Genomic DNA, 20,953 nt, shown 5'->3' with positions numbered 1-20,953 from the left:
TCATCAGACAAAGAACCAGAGTTCAAGAATCTAAATAAACGTGCAATCCTGTGAAATTGGCCTTTTTCCTGCTGGTTTGTGCTCAGTGAAGACCACCATTACATTTAACAGGCGTTTAACTGCGAGAGTGACTTTTTCCCCTCGCCGACACACTCTTGCTTTTATGCAATATGCTCTGCATCGCCACACAAAACTCCTGTTTGCAAGAAAAAAATTATGTGCAAAGCAAATTTTTCACCGATGTCAGCATATTTGCCTGGCGGGTAAGATTTGAGATACTATATGGCCACAAAATGTTTTTTTAAGATACAATGTTTTGAGTTTGTTGAAAAGTGATAGCATTTGAACAGAATATCATCTTTGGATGCCAGCATATCATTTTAGATTTTGTCATGCCTCAAGATTTATAAAATTGTAGAAAAACCGAGAAGCCCTATTTGCTACAGGTAAGAGACCAGTTGAGGATACAAGACCTGCAGGTGAGCTGTTTAACATCGCTGTGTTATTGGGGAGATATTCTCTTACCCAGTTTGTAACAAGTATAGGTGTCGCTCCATGGTCGAAGTTGCAGTTCCCCTAGGACAGGGCCTTTCGTCCCTTGCCAAAGATGGTGGGATAGCCAAACAAACAAAGAGACTGGGGTCACACTGCAGAGACAACTGTAGTCAAGGCACTTGTTCCCTATGCTCATTAAAGTCAACTCAAGATGCTTCTATTTGCTCTCAATTGCTCTTACACAGCCATGCACCACTTCACAAACACACACTTGTGCACTTATCTCTCAGGTAGCCTGTCACTTCCTCACACGTGCACACTCCAACCGCAATTGGCTGATAGGAAAATTCTATACGAGAGGCCTCCGTAAATTTCATTGGTCCATTGTGATGTGTTTGGTAATTTCATTGGTCAGTTGAGACAAGACTATGGGTAAATCTATTGGTGGGTTGGAATGACCCTCGTTAGTAAAGATTCAGAAATAAAAGTAGTTAAAATGTGATAAAAATAAGTAGTATTTATAATACAGAAAGTACAGGAAACAGAAAAGAATCTAATGCAGTTTTTCTCTTGAGCAAATTGTTGAGAATTACTAACAGAAGGTGGAATTTTTAAATTGAGCTCTGAGGAAGGCTTATCTATTCATAGAACATAATAACTGCTTAATGTAGCAGAGTGTTAAAATATCTTGTGGTATAATAACTTACAAACTTCCCACATGGCCATACATATCATTGGTATTTGTGTTCTCATTCCATAGTCATGATGATGAAAGACTACAACTTAAGTCTTACCCTAACACATTTAAATGCAACCTCCTACTGTGCAAAGCAATCCCTTAGTAAAGCAACATTTCATCAATGTGTCTACGATCAAATCAAAGATCAAATCATTTTTCATTTGCCAAGTGTGAGCATGCCAAACAAAGAATTTGACTCCGGTACATCTCGTTCTCTGTACAACATTTTGGTAGCTAACAACATTCAGGACAACATGTACAAACATTGACAATTATTCTCAAACATCCCCTGATCTTAAACTCCCAGGAGGGCAAGAAAAAACTCAAAACTCCTACTAAGGGAAATGAGAAACCTTGAGAAGCGACCACATATGGGAAGATCCCTCTTCCAGGCTGCAATGGATGCAGAGAGGACACATAGTACAAATAATTTAGACAATTCAAAGATGAAGTGTCGAGAGCGGGATGTTATTGCACAGCAATAGCGCCCATCTCAAGGTTAAAACAGGGTCGAATGCACTCAGTTTAACCCAGTGAGATGAATAAAAAATAATAATTGCAATCAGTAAACAAGAAGCATCCTGTCATTTTCCACAAACACATGCACACATACACGCACACACAAATAAAGATGTTTCCCTCTTCTGCTCACATGAACAGCCATGCATGAAATCAACCACAAATCTGCAAGTCATCCATTAGATTAGAAAAGGTGACTTTTGTCACAATGTGACATCTAATTACTCAAAAGACCCTTCAAGTGTCTGAGTGAAAAAGTTTTCACAAGTTTATATTTCTTTCTTTCTTTCTTTCTTTCTTTCTTTCTTTCTTTCTTTCTTTCTTTCTTTCTTTCTTTCTTTCTATCTGTCCGGCCGTCCCACCCTCCCTCCCCCTCCTCTCTCTCTCTCTCTCTCTCTCTCTCTCTCTCTCTCTCTCTCTCTCTCTCTCTCTCTCTCTCTCTCTCTCTCTCTCTCTCTCTCTCTCTATCTATCTATCTATCTATCTATCTATCTATCTATCTATCTATCTATCTATCTATCTATCTATCTAATCTACCGAATAGAGTACAAGTACAATTTGTTAGCCAGTACACACAGCACTGTTCTCAGATGTTACAATTGCATTCAAAAAAGAGGAGCTTGTCGTAGCCCCTTTTCTCCCAGACTTTGCTTTTATCAGGGACTGCGACAGAGAGAGTAGATGTGATGAGGATGTTATTAGATGCTTTGTTGGAGGAAATGGTGGTGCAGGACAGAAAATCCCAGAGGGATTGAATCCTGATCATTGCACCGAAGGTAAAGCTGGGTTCTAACACACGGGCAATAAAGAGTAGAAGTGCAATCAGCAGCAAGCTAGCTTTGATATTGTATTGAAAATGCAATAAAGATGATGTTAATGTTGCACTAATTAACTTGTTTTACTGACTAACAGATGATGATATGTTATATCAATATTAAAGAAGCAATAAGGAAGAATAACAGAATATCATTAGCATCATTTTAGTTATCCTGATCTTCCTGGTTATATTTGAGAAATTTGCATCTGCCTACCTATTTTTTTCAAACTCAATAAACAAAGTTTTGAAATAGATTAAGTAGGCTACATAATTATAAATCCAACTACGGAATAATTAGGCTGCATCTTTGTTATCACTCATTATTTGCAAATGTAGCAGACTTTTGTTTTCCATTTTTAGTATAATCCACATTGCATACTACAGGAACATGTAAACAAAAACTATTGATTTAGAAAAAGCATTAAACAGTGCGTATTTCATGTATTTAGTGTTTAGGCACAGAACTTAAGGTGGGATTTTTCCTTTTTATATATCGACAACCTCCTGAAATGTATTGTTATTTCTCTTGTTCACTGGTTATGTTTTTTCAACAGGATGCATCTAAAACAAAAAATATACATAACCAACAGAGAAAATGTGATTTATAACAGGATTGAACAGGTCTGTCTGAACGCAGCCTGAGGCAAAATTAGATCTTTAGTGCATCCAGATTCAAACAATATGGCTCTTTTGTAGTCTGAATACTCACAAACCACATGGAATCAGATTTTTGCGAGAGGGATTGAAACCACATTCGGAAGGAAGTTTCATATCCAATTGGGACACAAAACCCAATGCGCCATTCAAAGTGCGGCGCATGTTGAAATTAAAAACAGCAATCCCCGAACAGAGGAGGAACGGCATTGCCTTATCGCTATGTGAGGAGTCGAGTTGCATAAGTGAAGCTCGACAGTATGTATCGCAGCAAGTCCATTAATGAAAACATTTCACGTGTTGCCGGCTTGCCTCTGCTGCAAATATTTGACATTGAGCATTTTGCATGCTGGACGACGCTGCCGTTCTGAAGTTGTTGCTACAAAAACCTGTCAAATGGGTCACTGATGTGGCTCAGTCTGAAAAGGGCCGAATCCAATTTGGACACTTGCTAAAAACTGTGTTAGTCCTAAAAATCAGATTTGAGGAGGAATCTGATTTGAACCAGATATGCCTGCAGTCTGAGTGTGAGAAAATGACTGGTAGGCACTAAAACATCCCCTCCCTAAGTGTTGTATCATATCTCTTTCCCGTCCTGTCATAATTCTTCCTTTTTCACACTGTCCCTTCTCTGTGTGATGAGGCCAGCCCTTCCATGGTGATGAGGCAGACAGAGAATGATTAAAGTGGAAACTCAACCGGTGGGAAAACTGACCTCAATCAGAGCCATTCTACCAAGAGGACATACACCTTCTTTTTTTGTCCCATCATCCATTGCTCCAACTCACTATATCCCGAACTATCATCCCCAATCCTTTATTCTTCCTGACCCGCCCCGTCACCATGTCAGCGCTCCCCATCTCTCATCTCCCCTGTCTCGGTTTCCGCTCTCATTTCTCATCTTTCCATATCCACTCTTGGTGATCACTGGCAATTCATCATCATTGCCTCTATTGTTGTGTGATGCTAATCTGCGCTTCTCTGGAGCTTTTCAGTTTGCTATCAGCTGTGTTACAAATCTTGCACGAGGAAAAAGAAAAGAAAATCAACTTATAAGGAAATGGCCCTAACAAGGTCGACTCTGATTCCTAAAAATGCTACCACTTGGAGATAGTAACAGTAAGGGTGCAAAAGACAATTTTAGAGTTTCACATTTTATTTTGTGCTTGTTTTGTTTATTTTATGTCTGTTCCATTGCGACGCTCTAATACTTTCCTTTCAATTGGTGCACCCCAAAGGACTGCTCCTTTGTTGTCGATCTAACCAGTTATTTTTTATAGCGCTTACTCTGTCCAAGGTCACGGGGTGCTTCTGGCAAAAACTGGACTACAACCTGAATTAATCACCAGTCAGTAAAAGAGAGAACATATGTAGACAGAAATAATCAATTGTGTTGCTTTTCTTTTCTTGCTTTGTGTTGCAGTTGTTAGGGAAATTGGAAGAGAAATCACATCAGACAGTACAGACGGTAAGTGGAAGTCATGTCATTTTGTAGTTTAGTTTCAAAATGATGCCGGCCGTGAAAAAATATTAAATCTTAGTGCATGGCCAATGTTTTTTCTCACAATTAGTCTACTTCTAACTCTTTTGGAGATCAGAAATTTAGTATGAAATAGTCTCTGATTGAGGCAATTTATCAGATGCAATAGACTATGATGATGATGAAGATTAAAATATGAAAAGCTTTCTTACCCTGTCCTTCAGATAAATGTCACCCATACCAGGATGTGTTGTAATAACAATGTTAAATGATCATAATTCTGTTTCTGTTTTGCAAATATCGGCGTGTATGAACACTGTCAGCTTTTGCTTTGTTTATGCAACAGCAATGTAACATATAATTTTTCTTTTTATTTTATTCATCAGCCACCACTGTCTATATGAGCCTGTGAGGTGTGCATTTGTTTCTTTTCTGATTGTAATTTCCAATGAAGTTACAAGTGGATAAATAGGCCTCGATTTTTCCATTTAAAATATATTAAACAATAAAGACATATTCAACACTGTTTTTTCCCTGGGCCAGTGAATATCCTGACGGGGAATTATTCTTTTGTTTACTGTTATCTTTTGCACTACAATAATCACAAGTCTTTTCTCACAGTGGACAGAGGAGGTGCGATAAAGCTGACCTTCCTTCTACATTATATTTCACTTCATAATTAAGCAGATATGCATAATATAATTATTATGACTGTAAATGCTGTTATGGTCCCACGAGAGCTCTCAATTTCCTGGTGATAACCAGTGCAATGCAATCTTATTATATTTATGCTCATTAGATTATATGAAATATTGAATTACTCAGGCACCAGAGGCATTTTAGGATCTCTGCTGAGCCGGAAGTGATGCAATCACACTGGCCCCATTTCCAATGATATTTAAATCCTTTTCTGCGTGGATGGTCTAGCCAATTGGCAAGCAACTCTTTCTCCATGCGTGATTTTTTTTTTTTTGTTAAGCATGTTTGTGTGAGTGCATAAATAGGTAGGAGATGCCATTGAACTATTTGATGTGATTTGAGAAGATGTGTACTGTGTATGTGTGTGGCAACCTTGCAGTGTTTAATCCACAGTCTGCACAGTCTACTGGGTGCCAATAATTTTATTTTTCTCAGACAATCAAGCTATTTTTCTTCCCCAACAATTTCATATGATTGCAGCAAGTTCAAAATGCTGACAATTTTGAAAAGTCAATAAAAATATTCCCTAATTTTCATTAATGAAAATTGCATTCAACCCTTCGACTTTCACTGACTAACTTATTTTACACAAATTTGCATCAACAAATAATTTCAATGGCTGATTTTATATGGATTATGTGGAGTACACTGCATCTACTTTTTGTTGAGAATGTCCACATGGTTTGGTGCGTGAAAATCATACTCCAATGCCTTCAAACCAGGCCAACTATATTCCGTTGCATTGCTGTCAAAAAAGAATCAATTGCTTTTGCAGTGTGTTGTATTTATCTGCATAGTGTCAGGCTCAGCTATCAGTTATGTAGATATGTAGCATCTGGCTGAATCTGAGCAGGGAGTAGATTTTTGGTAGAGATTAAATGGGAGCTGCCCTTGGGCACAGCGGCCACGCCACCATCCCTAAAGGAGGCCAGGCACCACAGGCATGTCAGCCCTAATTTAGTGACAAGATCCGCCACGGGTGTAACATGTACTTTCCACGTGGTCACATTTACCATGCGCCAGCTCAACCTTTTGAAAGTGATTCTAGTCTTCTGTTTTTTTTTCCTGTGGTGCATATGCTACGGTGCACCTCCAATTTATTTTGAATTGCCTTTCTCCCCACCATGATCCTGTCATGCTGCCATGATACACCTCTTCAAACCATTGATTAGTCAAAGGGCAGCTTTTGTTTCCTAACACAGCAGACGCAAAGCAGCCACTTAACTGTATCTAGTACATCAATCTCTCTGTGAATGCTTTCATTGACTCAATGCTCACACTGCCAAACGCTCCATATCATTCATTCACTGTACTCTCCACACTATGATCTTCCGCTTGTCACATTCTCTCAACATCCATGCTGCAATGTGATCCCAAGGAGATTGACTTTGCTCCTTTTGTCTGACTACAAATTTGTCATGCTGCCCAAGGCATTCAAGCACATGGCCATTGTGCATCTGATTTCCTTGCTGTTGGCCCAGTCTTTTGCCAGACATTTCACACTATCCACCCCCTTCGGTGGTGTTCCTCTAACAATAATTTGGATTTCTTTGTCGTTCGTGGAAACAGTCATGATGTGATGGTGTGAATACAAGACCATAAAAATGCTGTTACTATACAAATATTTCTGGACATAGCGGTGGTGGAAAGAGTACTTGGATAGGAATTTTGTGCATTCTTGTTATGCTCTGTTATTGGTTTGAATATTAATTGAACATATTTTAAAATGGTGTCAGGCCTTGATTTTTTTTCCCCTTTCTCTGTCATGTATTTTTAGCTATACAACTGATCAGTGCATCTAGACACTACAGTTAAAAGTAAAGATTCCTGTCCATTGTCTCACTGAAGGGCTGATCAGAGTGCCAATCAATGGGATGGGCCCAGAGCTAAATTTATCTTTCAGCATTTATTGTGAATAATGGTTGACCAAATGCAATTGGAAAGGACAAAGCTTACATATGAAGCTTAATTAAAAGCTTAATAAAAGCTAAGCTATAATCAACACTCAGATCCTAGCATACATGCTCCCCAACCCCTCCTCCTCATATGCATATACTGCATCAGTGGAAGACCGCAGACGCCAGAGCACACTCAGACAACACCCCATAATTCAGTTTATTATATTATTGTGTTTATGACAATTCCGCTTAAGGGGATCAGTTACTGCATCAAGACTTTCCTAAATCAAAGCTTTTTCACTTATCAAATGCGTACCTCTTGAGATATTTTTTTCCACTGAGCATTGCTTCCTATTATAATTTTATCATGAACATCTGCTTCCTTGCTTGGCACAGATGAAGATGGTTTTTAAGCATTTCTTTGTGGTGCAAGAAATGTATTTTCAGAGTATTACTCATACATGCAGGTAATGCATTTTTTAATTACTTTTAACTATTTCACTCTCCTATGCACTTTTACACTTACATATTGGAATATATTTTTTTCCTAATCACTCAACCGATCATTACCACAGCTAATCAGATCATACAAATGGGTACATGTTAATTAATTCACTTGAAGGTAATCACTGTTAATGAGAAAATGTGCCCATTGAAGACCTTTCTTCCCCAAAGTCTTGAGCTACATTAGTTTTATTTTAAGTCAAAATTATAAAAGAAAAACAGTAAAAACATTGTTTTCATCCAAATACATGTTGTCCAAACACCAAACATCAAAAGGCAGAAAATGCATTACACAATGAACCTGTATGTAGCATGTACAAAAGTAAAAGTTTCATTTCAGATTTGAAGTAGTGACAACGACAGATTGTAATTTTTAACTGCTAGTTAGACACAAATGTTACGTTTTAAATTTTAAATTCAGACTTTTCGGTAAAATGTGAAAATACATTTCACCGCTATCGTCTTAATTTGTTCAAATGATGTCTTTGTCAAGATTTACATGAATCACCTAAGAAGGGAAATTTGATTTCCTAAAAATGTTTAATTGTATAAATTGACATATGTACAGTATGCTAAATATTCACCAACTGCAAAAACAAAACAAAAAGCATACTTAGACGGTGGCCCTCCATGTAATGGTAAATCCTTGATCCACACGGACTGAAATTGCAGTTGCATCTATAACCAGCTCCTGTAGATGAAGGACAATTAAAAACGTGTGTAATATGACGATAATTGTGCAATTTTAGTTGGTGTAAACCACGCGCTGCAAAACACATATTGTTATAACTCACTGTTAAGCATGAATAAACTAACATAAAATATAAATGTTGCTGTCATATATGATTTATTCCATTGTCAGCTTGTTTTTTGAACAAACTCCCCTGAAATGCCCTAAACTCATTTGGTAGGAATTCTGATGGTTACATCATTGACATAAAGCTTAATTGTCTCTGTTCTTTGTCCTTGGAACAAGTTCAAACCCTGTTTTTGGTAAACAAGTGTGCTGGAGCCAAACATTGACCTTGACTTGACACTGTCTGGAACTAACATGGGGGGTATGAGAAAACACAGAGCAAAACTGCAGTTTTATTATTCCCAGTGACTTTGAAAACAAATGCCACCTCCTTTGCGAGTCATGCCTCATGTTTGCGCAGAAATCAGTAAGCTACTTCCTCTCAACCCAGAGACATGTAAAATGCCTTTCCCTCCCTTAAAGGCAAAGGTCCGCAGGTCCTCCCCTTGTGGGTCACCATGTGTACGTCATAACTACACCAAAAATAGACAAAGGCAGATTGATGTTTTGACAGAAACATCAGTAACATGCTTATTTGGGTGTCATTGGAAACAAATGTTGCATTTGTGATTTTCCAGCACCATGTGGCATCATGTGTGTGCCCTTAAATATTTTAGTTTGAACTGTTCCAACCTCTCCCCAGAGTTGTCCATACTCAGAAGTAGATGTTTGATTTTTTTTTTCTCAGAGTTGCAACTCTGTGGGCTTTCATTTCACATTGAATTTCAAAATGAATGCTTTATTTTACCAGATGTCCTTGACTGAGTTTGCAATTCATTTAGCGGTATATTCAACACAATCAAAGAAATCAAACACAGGAGAACAATAATCAAACACAAATAACAAGTATAATCATGCATTATGTTCACATAGTTTACTGTATTGTGTTTCTATAATTCGTGCATACAGTGAGGGTGAGACAGGTAATTTTAGTTTTAATTGTATGAAATTAGTTTGCAAATTGAATTTGGATATCAAAGTAAATATGTTTTTTGTCAGAATAATCAAACTGGATTGATGTTTGAATTCAGTCAGTCATGACGTTTTTATCCTAATCTGTGCTGTTAGTGTTTTTCCTTTTCACTTCTCTTTGTATTAGATACAGTACATTTGGAATGTTACTAAAATGTAATATATAACTAAAAGTGTATTTTAGAAAATTACTCACCTGAGCGTCAGCATTATACTGAGGTCTCAGAGGATGCGCTGTTTCAGTCACGTCCGTAAGAGTCACCTCTGTGATATGCGTGCTGATCCCCCAGACTTTCACGATGCCAAGGATCAAATGATCGGCTTCAAACAAGCCGTTGTGGAGAATTCTACCTGACAAAGTGTTCTAAAGTGAAAAGAAAGAATGATAATGAAGAGAAAATGAGTATTTTATGTTGTTTAGATGTTAATTAAGAGTTGACCAAGGTTGTTGGAAAGCGTGATTTGCCATTGTCTGCACATAGTTCATTTGTTCAAGTTGTTTGATGGGGTAACGCCTGGGACTTTACAGAAGGACAAGACAGATCTAAAACAGAAGGACTAAATGAACAGAATAATCACCCAGAGCATGAAGTAAAAAGACTGATAACCACCAGAGTTTCCCCATATATGACTCATCAGCTGGACAAAGTTCCAGACAGAAAGAAGCTTGTGAAGCAGCAAGTCAGACAGTATGCTGTCTAAGCCAAAAGGTATAAATAACTGCAACGTTATCACATTTTAATGTTTGATAACTTCTACCAACATTGATGTCTGTGTATAATACCATACTGGTGTTCATAAAGATGTTAAGGGTGGCAATATTTTGCATCACTCTCCTAAATGAACTCTGCCACTACAAGTGATAATGCAACATAATCATTATGGGCACTTTTTGTAGTGGCTTTTTGCTCCAAATGATTGGTATACAAATGCTCATTGATATACTTTGAATCTGGTGAACTTTTGAGACTTCCAGTGCACATGCGCACTACTTACAAAATGCTCGTGTCATTCTTTGATCCTTAGGCTATTTTAACAAAAACATTTGTTATAAGAAACAATTGTGAACTAACTAACTAGTGTGAAAAGAAATGCATGATACTTGTCATTTAAAATATAATGTAATGTTCTATAATCACAAAACGTCTGCGGCCAAAACGTATAAAACCATAGGCCAGAACACAGACGTTCAAATGTGGGAATACACAGTCACACACACACGCACACACAAACACTCACACACAAATGGCGTGTGATGTGCTAATCTGCAAGGCAGCTTTGGCCTTGTTGCCCAACTTTCCTCATCTCCTCACATCTGCCCGTTCATGCTCACATGCGCACAAACACATACACACACTCATTCTTTCTTTCTCTTCCTCCTCCCTTTGGCTGACAGTGTGCCTGCTTTATCGCTGTGTGAAATTGCTTTGGAATGAGCCTGATGGTAGGCAGAGGACAGCCACAGATGTTTGGCTCCAGTCGCTGTATGTGTGTGTATTCAGTGCGTGTGGGTCTGTACGTTTGTGTACATCGAGCTGTGAATGTTTGAGATTAAATGTATGCTCATTAATGTGTGTCCGTGTGTGATAGTGTGTCTTTGCTTAGATGAAAAGAGGATGGGGCTGGGTTAGTTGCATAAATCCAAGTGATCAGTGGGTTTGTGACACTTCAAACTTAAAAGGGGTGTGGTGAACACACTTGTATTCATCTAAGCAAGAACATGCACTTCCAACTCACAAAACAAAAGTAGGGGTGAAACTTATATCGAACAATACTGGCTTTAATATTTTTTATTCGATGATGATTTATTGCTGTTTTTGCCATGCTGCCTAAAGTAAAGAATAAGTTAATAGAGTTCTGGGCTAATTTTGGTACCAAATTTCTGTCTGCCACAGTAGATTCACTGCAGAAGAACAAAAACAGCAGACAAATTAAGATAGGAGGCAGCAAACATATTTCAGTAACAACTGCAAATGAAACAAAGAAATAATTTCATGAATGTTAATAAATTAAAATCTCAATAGAGTGGTACCATGAGCTATAAGCTTAATGTGTTCCATGACCAAGCTTGTAACCCAATTTATTTTCATTTTAAATCAATACTCCCCATAGAAACAAATTGAAATATTATCAACCCATTCCAATTGCCCCCAAAACTCCAAATTGTATTTGGCTGCATGTTTTACTGAAGAAAAAATAAACTGATGAATAAAAGAAAAATCAGGCGGCTCGGTGGCGCACTGGGTAGCACGTCCGCCTCACAGTTAGGAGGGTGCGGGTTCGATTCCACCTCCGGCCCTCCCTGTGTGGAGTTTGCATGTTCTCCCTGGGCCCGCGTGGGTTTTCTCCGGGCACTCCGGTTTCCTCCCACATTCCAAAAACATGCTTGGTAGGCCGATTGAAGACTCCAAATTGTCCCTAGGTGTGAGTGTGGGTGCGAATGGTTGTCTGTCTCTGTGTGCCCTGCGATTGGCTGGCAACCGGTTCAGGGTGTCCCCCGCCTACTGCCCGATGACGGCTGGGATAGGCTCCAGCACGCCCGCGACCCCCGTGGGGACTAATGGATGGATGGATAAAAGAAAAATCATAGTAATGACAATAAAAGAGAATGGAATTAAGTGTATTTATGAGTGTGGTATAAGTATGTTGTCTCTTACCACAATCAACCCCATTGAGATCAACAGATAGGTGAATTTCCTTATAGTGGAAACGAAATCTTACTCCCTATCCCTCTAAAAATGAAAATAACGAACAAATATGCTTTCTTATTGCTTCAGTGGAAAGCAGAACAAACACATTATGTGATTGTTTTTAACATTCTGCTCCCATGATGAATTGATCCTAAATAACTTCTCCGCCAGTACTTTTGGACTATATACACAGAAAAACATTTTATCCCTGCATCATCATCATTATGTACCACTGCAGTGGTGACAAGTTAATGTAATAAAAGGATCATAACTCAATGCCCATTATAAACAGGCAGCATAAATAAGTCATCCTTCTTGGGATTGGTGCTTCACAGTATTTTTTGAAGAGGTAAATTATATTAACCTTCAAAGAAATTACACAAATTCTATTCTACAGTTTGGACAAATTATTACCTGCAAAGGTGACCTGAAACCTTTCAGATTCACCATCCACTGTTCTCTGGTAAATCAATGATTTTCAACTATTGCTGCATTAATAACAATAGTGACGATAAAGGAATGAAAAGACGTGGCATTTAGTCAGAGTCTGAACTCACCGATTCCACAGCATATGAGGTCAGTAGATATTGTCTTTTTTCAACCGTGTCTGAGGGGAGAAAAATAATTAAGTATGAATTATTGAAATACAAACCACCATAAACAGAAGTATGATCTAAAAACATTATAAATGTACTACATATACAGTACTTAATCAGATTCTGAAAAGTTTATTTATTCCCGTGAGGTAATTACAGTAAGGGAGGAAAGATTTACACATTAAATTGGCCCAAGTTTAAAATATAAATACATAAAAAAAAGAGTATTACATGCATACATACATCATTAAAACAAAATACATTGTGATTGGAACAATTACCATATTATTAAATGAGCCAAAATTGAACTTAAATGTAAAGGACGTGGCAGGAGAAAATGTTCAAACACTCAAACCAAACATCTGGGGATGATAGGCAAAAGTCAATTATCATTGGCAACTCATTGATAAAGTAACACATAAAATGTGTAGAAATAATTTGATGGTCAGAAGGTGCTCATTGGTATTTTAAACCACAGAATATAATGTGTAGCATCTAGACTTTTGCTCACGTTCAAGCATTGCCGTGTCATACATAATAAAACTTCAAATCGCTCAGCATAAGTCAATGTTGTTGTGTTTTACTCGTTTTTTTTTTTTTTTAGATTCAACTGAGCAGTACATTTTTTTATTTTATGAAAAGTTTAACATCAAACATCACAATTTTGTGTGTATTCTCCAATGCATGGTAATAACAGTTGTTGCTTAAATGTGTAAATGGCTTTGTAGTTTGGCTGGGTCAAATGACTCATGAATTACTGTTTATTCATAGAGCAGTTTGAAGAATGAGTAAGCAAATACTGTTGCACTGCTTAATGAGAGCGGAGCAAATATTAGTTCCACAAACTTGTAGATGTGTTGTGGATTGAGATACAGAATTGCTGACCATGATAAACATTTGTAAGTCCATCTGAATGTCAGTTAAATGCATTGCTAATATTGAAACTCAAACAAAACGCAGGTAATATGTCACTTCAGTGAGCGGAAAAGCAAACAAGACAAATTAGGCCGGACATTGAATGAGGAGGGAGGAAGGAGAGGAACGGACACGGGAAATTAATTCATTATTATCTATTACTCCCCTTTTTTGCAAACCATCTTTTGTCACAGCGTTGTAAAGGCATTGCCTATTTACATATCTGGGAATGTTCCAGTTAGTGGGAACCATACGCAGCGAAACAACTTGTGGAGTGGCGGGAACTTTCAACAAAGAGGGCTGTTTTATAGTGTGCCATATGTGTGTGATTTTTTTCTCTGTTCCTGGATACAAGGAGTTTATTGAATACCCCAAAATGTATTGTTTTCCAAAATGTCTACAGCCTTTAGTATTTGTCAGAACTAAACAGAAAAGTAACTCTAAATGTCATTTGATACACCCCCATTGTAGCTGCCTGTAATTGAACATTTGGAAACAGCAATGTTCTCATAGGTGACCTTTTACTCACCTATTCCATCACCGTCATCCCAGAAGAACAATCCTTGAGCAGTCCCATTGTCACTTAGGGCAACGATGAGTCCCAAAGGATTCTTTCGGCTAAAAGAAAAGTGCTGGTAAGGGTTGCAGCAGTGAAGGGCACCTGCTATATTTATATCATTGCTGGCAGGGACCCACCTGATCTTTACTGCGCTCAATCACACAACACCCTCTATCAAACTTATTGCCTTTCTCAAGCTTGCTTTAACCATCCAAGCCATTCACCCCACCCTGAGTTGGGAATAAGTTGTAAACTATTTTATTGATCATATAGCAGGCATGCAATTTCTTGGAAATGCCTTATTGTATTGATAATTCTATGTTCTTGACAACATGCATTCTGATTAATCTATTGTGCATTTTATAGTGTAATCTTGCTATTAACAAACTGTCCAGTGGCGATTGACAAAAACCTCCATCGCGCTTGCCTGAGGCGTATTGTTGAGCTGTCATTTGTTTTTACCTGTAGTATGTTGTGTTCTCTGGTTTTTGCCAAGGTAAGATGTATCCTCCTCTGATGTGTAGATTGATATGGTCCATTGGTGTGTTCATCCAGACCTTTTTGCCACGCACTTTGACATCTTTGGCCTAAATCAAAGGGTGATCATGGCAGCTCATTAACTATATGTCAGCTTGACACTTTGTAAAATAATGACCGATAAGACCAAAAAGGCATTGCAACGGAGGTGGCATCCATATCAGTTTCAGTGGCTAGCAGCAGGAGGACAACATGATTTCTTTACTCTTCAGTCTATTATTTTGCACCATACTGTTAAGTGAGCATTACACCTCACCATTAAAACTGGTTATTCAGTTGTTTAGCTGCTTTTGTTTAATTGCATTCTTTGAGTGAGGAAATGGCTTAAACTTTTATGGTGTTTTATGGTGTCACTTATTCATGGTGATTTCTGATACTTATAGCCATGGAATAAATTTGGTGATAAAACGATTTCAGTAACAGGCATGTTGAATTGAAGTTGTAATCTGCTGATACCAACAGCTCATAAATATAAAAATAACACTGAAGGATTGAATTTAAAAGTGCTTTGCTAGAAATGTGTTTTGATTTGTATTTCTGATGAGCTATTAACTGTAATAGCTCATCAGAAATATATTATGTATAATATATACATATATTTTGCAATTCAGTAACAAATGCTGTAATGTCAATGTGTGATGTCCAAGTGGCTAACTCTCTGGACTCACCGTATGATAATCATACCAGCGTGCATCAGGAAGATAGGCTTCGACTTGTGTAGTTCCCTGCCAATCACAAAGCCTGGTAAGTACGTATTTGAGAAAATTACACAATAATACCAATGTTTGTGCATGCGCACCGGATCAAGGGCCGGAGTGATAAGAAGAGCAGGTCCCCAGAGAAATTGTTTGTGAATGTCCCAAGTAGTTCTCTCATTCGTAAACCTGTGACAGATGGGCACATTTTGTTAAATATGACAAAAGAAAAGTATTGAAAATTTCACATCTCTAGGTTCTTTTAGAGTTGAGTAACCAATTGGTTTAACAATGCAAATGCAGCACTTGCCTGAGATTTAGAGGTCAGATTCATTAACATAAAACTAATTCAGTTCAAATGTATCCTATTCATTCATCATTTTTTATTTTATTTTACTTACTCATGCAAAAGTGGTCTGACAACCGTGTTTCCTTCTGTATGAGCCTCATACATGAGTGTGTACAGGTATGGCAGAAGTGTGTAACGAATGTTCAGGACATTCCGAGATGCCTCTGCAAAAGTGGCGTTCCAGGAAACAGGATCTTGTCTCTGAAAACAATACGTGTTTAAGAAATAATCCTTCTCTAACAAATTTATGCATGCTATATTTTTTATTTTTTTCCTTCCATTTACTATGAAATGAAGAAAGTGAACTAGTATTATTAAAATTCAGATAGTTCAATTAAAACCACCAGAAAAGGGATGTCTGCATGGGAAACCTTAATCCCAATAAAAGGTTGTGACCTAAAGATGAAAAAACTGTCAAGACACATGAGGGATTGTTGAATTCCTAAATTCACTCCGAATATAAAAAGCTGTGCCCGATGTTGCTTTTCTCCCTGCTTCTTTTCTAGATGGTGCATAGCCAGCTTCTTCTTTTCCCTAAAGTTTTGGATTCCAAGCTAAAAAACACAGACTTGGGTAATCATCCTCTAGATGTTATCCCATTTGCAAGCCATTACAAAACCACTGGAATAATGGGGTTTGTGTTGGGGGAGTAGGTGATGTGCAGTGGTGCTCAGATCACCTTGAGAATTCAATTAAGTCCCCACCCACAATACATACGCACACACTCACACACACACACAAACTGTCCCGTCAAGTACTTCAGACTCTATTGCAGAGAAATTTTGTCTCATGGGATCGATCCCTGGACGGGCCTTATTGGATTTCTTAGATGTGTTCCAAAGCTCTTAAAGGTCACTGCAAGAATGAATGCCACCAACACAACAACACCGAAACAGTGTATCTTTTTGGAGATTTATGTGTGTGTGTGTGTGTGTGTGTATGTGTGTGTGTGTGTGTGTATGAGTGTGTGTGTGCGCGTGAATGTGTGCACGTCCACACCTTTGTATTTTTTGCAAAAATTCGGCTCACTCCCAGAGAACAAGTACTACATGCTCTGTGAAGATATTCAGGTTTTCAACTTTTCACTGAGCAAAAGTACTTGGGAGTGATTACAGTATTCAAATTCAGTGGAACACAAATGGTCTACCGCAAACCAGTCAGGGGAGCTGTTCGACTGACAATTTGTTCAGATTTTGAAACACTTTATACACAGCAAAACAAACAAATGCTGTGAATTTCGTTTTGAACTTAAAGGTGTATTCTTTCATTTCATCATCAAAAATAATGATTACAACCTGAACCTCAGCTCGCTCCTCATGTAGTATTCCAAAATATGTATCTCCATGTCAACAAAATGTAAGTTGTGGTTTGAAAGTGGAGTGATATTTCTCCGTCATAGTAAACTAAGCTTTAATCATTCCGCTCGAAGTTTACTCACCCGGTTGCCCTTGCCGTTATGGTTTCGTGAATATGGATAGAAGGCACCCAGCTGCATCCAGCGAAGGCACATCTCATACTTAGCTGTATTGAAGAACCCGCATATGTCTGCCCCAGTCTGAAAGTGAAGTCCGATGAAAGAAAAGAAGAGACAACAGTGAAAATAGGGTTGCTGGATTAAAATCTCGGCTCAGGCTGAGTTTCATTGTTCTCCCAGTGCTTGTGTGAATTTCTTTAGGTACTTTGGCTTCCTTTCACAATCCAAATGCATGCATAATATGCTGCGTTTACACTAAACTCCTGGCAGCCATGACAGCCCACAACAAGTTGAAAATAAGAGAAGAGGATGGGCAAATGTGATTGATATGGTTGGAAGTGAGACAGTGGACATTCATGGTGCAGATGATAAACCAAGCCGGTCGTAATAAGGCACATTTTTTTTCATTTAAGGGTCCAAACAGTTGGATAGAAATTCATCAGACGTTCACAAATGTTTGCAACCTTTAACAAACCCGGACAAAAAAACATTTGCTTTAATGCATGTCTTTAGCAGCCTACTGAAGGAAATTACTTTTTGTTTGAAGAATTGACCCATTTTTTTAATGGTGACTGACAGCAACAAGATTCCCGCCTCCTGTTGTAACAGCATGCTGTACAAGATGTCCTCTGATCAAACGGTCCAACAAAATGAAATAACATCACTGTGGCCATGTAATCTACTTAGAGCAGACAAGGTCACATCAATAAGATTATCCTATAAAAAAAAAAAAAAGATTAGAAAATGATACTTACATAAGGGATGCCAAACAGACTGAACTCCATCATACCTGCAAGAGAGGAAAATTGTGTGTGACTTCCCGCTTTTCACAAATGGTATGGGTGTGCAAGCTCATGTTTTTAGAACGTTAAATGTTATGAGTGTGTACTGTACAGTACCTATTATGGATTTATACAACTGGTCCCAACTGGCATTGTTGTCACCCAGCCAATGCCCAGCCCATTTTCCACTGGAGGGGTAAGTGGACCTGGTCACCACTATACCTCGTCTACCAGTCACATTCAACAAGGCACTATATGAAGAAGACAAAATGCAGTTATGCATAAAAAAAATTATCTGACATGGTAAGTCTTTTGGCTTTCACACGCTATTTCAGTCTAATTGTGAAAGAACATTCTGACAGAAACACATAATGTAGGATCTCACTCATAAGTAGGCTTTGTGTGGGACCAGCCATAGAGGCTGTGGACATCATAGTGCCTGACTGGTGTCCCATCACTGAGTATCTGTTCACTGTTCATGCACAGAGTCTTATGATTTAATCCAAGATGTTTAGATTCCAAGGCTATTTGGACAGAGACACAAAACACATCCAGAGAGAAGAGTTATTGTTGCTTGACAACAAAATGTTAGGCTAAGATGCATAAAATGATGTTGTGTAGGTCCTACATGGCATATATAGAGGCTTCTCAAGCAAAGGGTCACCCAGACACTGCCCCCCCACTGTGCCATGCACAAAACTGGCAGGTTCATTCATGTCCTGTGGGTAAGCACAGAGATACATTTGAGTGTAAAAGTCCAAAAGAAAATTGGACACAGTTAGGCAGTATAAAAAGAAGGTAAATGTTCTGTACTGTTCATGGTCACTTACAATCCACAGGCCATCAAATTTCATAGTTTTCTCATAGAAATCCATGATCTCTTGATGCCACCACTTTGCCGTTGCATTACGGAAGAAGTCAGGGAAGGCAGTGTAAGCCCTGTAGAGCTGAGAAGATGTGATTAGGGAAATAATTGCTGCATGTAAACTGGGTTTATTGCATCATTGTAACTTGTACAAATGTGCAAATTTTCCATCCAAGATCCTGTATATTCATACGCAGAATACACCTTGGACCTCCAAAGAAGAAACCTTCCAAAGTTAAATGATTTGGAATTTAGCCAAGGTTTCCTTGCAAACTATGACTGTTTTCTTTAAAAACATTGATTGAATTAGTATTATTTCCTCTGCGAAACAATGTTTGGGCAATGATATCGAGCATGGAGAGGATTGTGTTTGACTTTGGATGGTTCACTATAAAATATCACATATCTTTATAATTATCTTTAAACTATACCTCTACTTGAGTGTCCCAGTCCAGAGACTCATTTACTGTGACATTTGGGTAATCAGGCCAAACCTGCAACGGAATAATGCCAATTACATCATTTCATACATTCTGTTTACTGTATAAAAAGTATTCTTGCATTTAATTTCTGTACGGCTATTCAGGCCATCTTACCTTTCCCCACACGATGTCATCGCTAAGTTTTTTCGGCCATTTAATGAAGACATCTGCGGCCTTACCCCTCTCATAGGCAGGATAAAGGGTCTCATTGCCCGAAATGGCTGGGTCCTGGTATAAAAAAAAGGCTACAGCATAAATTAAAAAAGTAACAGTTTCTAGTTGGTAACATTTATCTGTTGGTAATATTTAGCCGATCAAGCTTTGTATGTTTGCCGTTAGTCTATTTGGGTGTGTTATTCAGAATTTTAGGTTTGCTGATTACCAGAATGAAGATGAACCTCATGCCCTCTTTTCTCATGTCATTAACCAGGGAAGGTAGTCCAGCAAACTCTGGGTCCAGGACAAAGTCAAGCTGCCGTTTCATGTAATCAATATCTGCATACTGCACGTCCTGAAGATTCAATTTAAAAAACAATTAAACAAATATCATCCACTATAATATATAACTTCCATACACCATCAATGTTAATGGTATCATCTGCAATTATGAAAAACAAGTCTTAGAGTCTCAGAGAACTTACGTAGGGAATACCCGCTGCCCTCATTTGTGTGTATAGTTCTGCTATCTCCTTGTCATTAGCATATCCATAACGACATAGCTGAAATCCGAGGGACCAATAAGCAGGTAGAACAGGTCTTCCAATCAGCTATTAAGACAAAAAAACAAACGAGGATGTCAAAACACTTCAGCAGAAAAAAAAAGTTTTGGAAATAAATGTGTGTCTATGTGTGCGTGTGTGTTTGAGGGTAACATTTTGAATTGTGAGCCTGATGGTGCGCGTGTGTGTTGTGTCTGGCCCTGGGCCTTCGTTGATGGACTGCAGCAGCTGGGAGTTTTTCACTTCATTGCATTCTCTCATTTGGACAGTCTAAACACTCTCTCTCTCTCTCTCTCTCTCTCTCTCTCTCTCTCTCTCTCTCTCTCTCTCTCTCTCTCTCTCTCTCTCTTGCTCTCTTTCATACGCAAACAAATCATGAAATTAAGAAGACTTACAGCAGTGTACTGCTGGACAACATTCTCAGGTGTAGGTCCTAGGACCATGTAGAAATCTAGGATGCCTCCCACAGTTCGGTAGGTTAAAGCTGGCATAGGCTGAAAAGTCACATCTGTGTACACACACAAAAAAACACATTTATTTTAACCTATTTAATTATTTTTGCTCTGTGTGCAAGTCATGGTTTTCATGGAGAACGGAGGGGAAAGGCAAGAATAAAATAGTAGCAGAATTGTATACATTTGCATAGTTATATTTTATGCATAATTTATGAGTGTGCATACTCATTAAAGTGCCATGTGTATGTACTCATTCTTTTTG

General features: G+C 38.3%; 1 protein-coding gene and 1 long non-coding RNA gene across 6 annotated transcripts in view; one reads left to right on the top strand and one right to left on the bottom strand.

Annotated features, from left to right (window-relative positions):
• Positions 1-20,953, top strand: part of LOC148395009 (uncharacterized) — a 106,924-nt gene that overhangs the window by 34,117 nt on the left and 51,854 nt on the right. For all 4 annotated transcript variants that reach the window (XR_015859445.1, XR_015859446.1, XR_015859443.1 and 1 more), the window contains one exon: positions 4,648-4,692. This is a non-coding gene — a long non-coding RNA (uncharacterized LOC148395009). The remainder of the gene's footprint in view (positions 1-4,647; positions 4,693-20,953) is intronic.
• The window catches only part of si (sucrase-isomaltase), a 45,934-nt gene continuing 32,959 nt past the window's right edge, over positions 7,979-20,953 (bottom strand). The window contains exons 31-49 of one of the 2 annotated variants that reach the window (XM_088380890.1): positions 20,632-20,744; positions 20,159-20,284; positions 19,900-20,028; positions 19,632-19,745; positions 19,467-19,529; positions 19,001-19,117; positions 18,799-18,889; positions 18,556-18,694; positions 18,288-18,421; positions 18,144-18,178; positions 17,353-17,469; positions 15,967-16,115; positions 15,670-15,754; positions 15,539-15,595; positions 14,796-14,920; positions 14,304-14,392; positions 12,821-12,870; positions 9,770-9,937; positions 7,979-8,496 (exon numbers count right to left, since the gene is read on the bottom strand). In XM_088380890.1, coding sequence (XP_088237016.1) covers positions 8,419-8,496; positions 9,770-9,937; positions 12,821-12,870; positions 14,304-14,392; positions 14,796-14,920; positions 15,539-15,595; positions 15,670-15,754; positions 15,967-16,115; positions 17,353-17,469; positions 18,144-18,178; positions 18,288-18,421; positions 18,556-18,694; positions 18,799-18,889; positions 19,001-19,117; positions 19,467-19,529; positions 19,632-19,745; positions 19,900-20,028; positions 20,159-20,284; positions 20,632-20,744 — 1,979 coding nt within the window. In that variant the 3' untranslated portion in view covers positions 7,979-8,418. Of the gene's footprint in view, positions 8,497-9,769; positions 9,938-12,820; positions 12,871-14,303; positions 14,393-14,795; positions 14,921-15,538; positions 15,596-15,669; positions 15,755-15,966; positions 16,116-17,352; positions 17,470-17,948; positions 18,068-18,143; positions 18,179-18,287; positions 18,422-18,555; positions 18,695-18,798; positions 18,890-19,000; positions 19,118-19,466; positions 19,530-19,631; positions 19,746-19,899; positions 20,029-20,158; positions 20,285-20,631; positions 20,745-20,953 lie in introns of those variants that run through there. The other variant, XM_088380891.1, reaches the window with a different exon arrangement.

This window comes from Syngnathus floridae, chromosome 7 (assembly GCF_059516105.1).
Source record: "Syngnathus floridae isolate MCC-2025c chromosome 7, RoL_Sflo_1.0, whole genome shotgun sequence".
Taxonomy (NCBI): domain Eukaryota; kingdom Metazoa; phylum Chordata; class Actinopteri; order Syngnathiformes; family Syngnathidae; genus Syngnathus; species Syngnathus floridae.
This window is presented reverse-complemented; position numbering and strand designations above follow the sequence as displayed.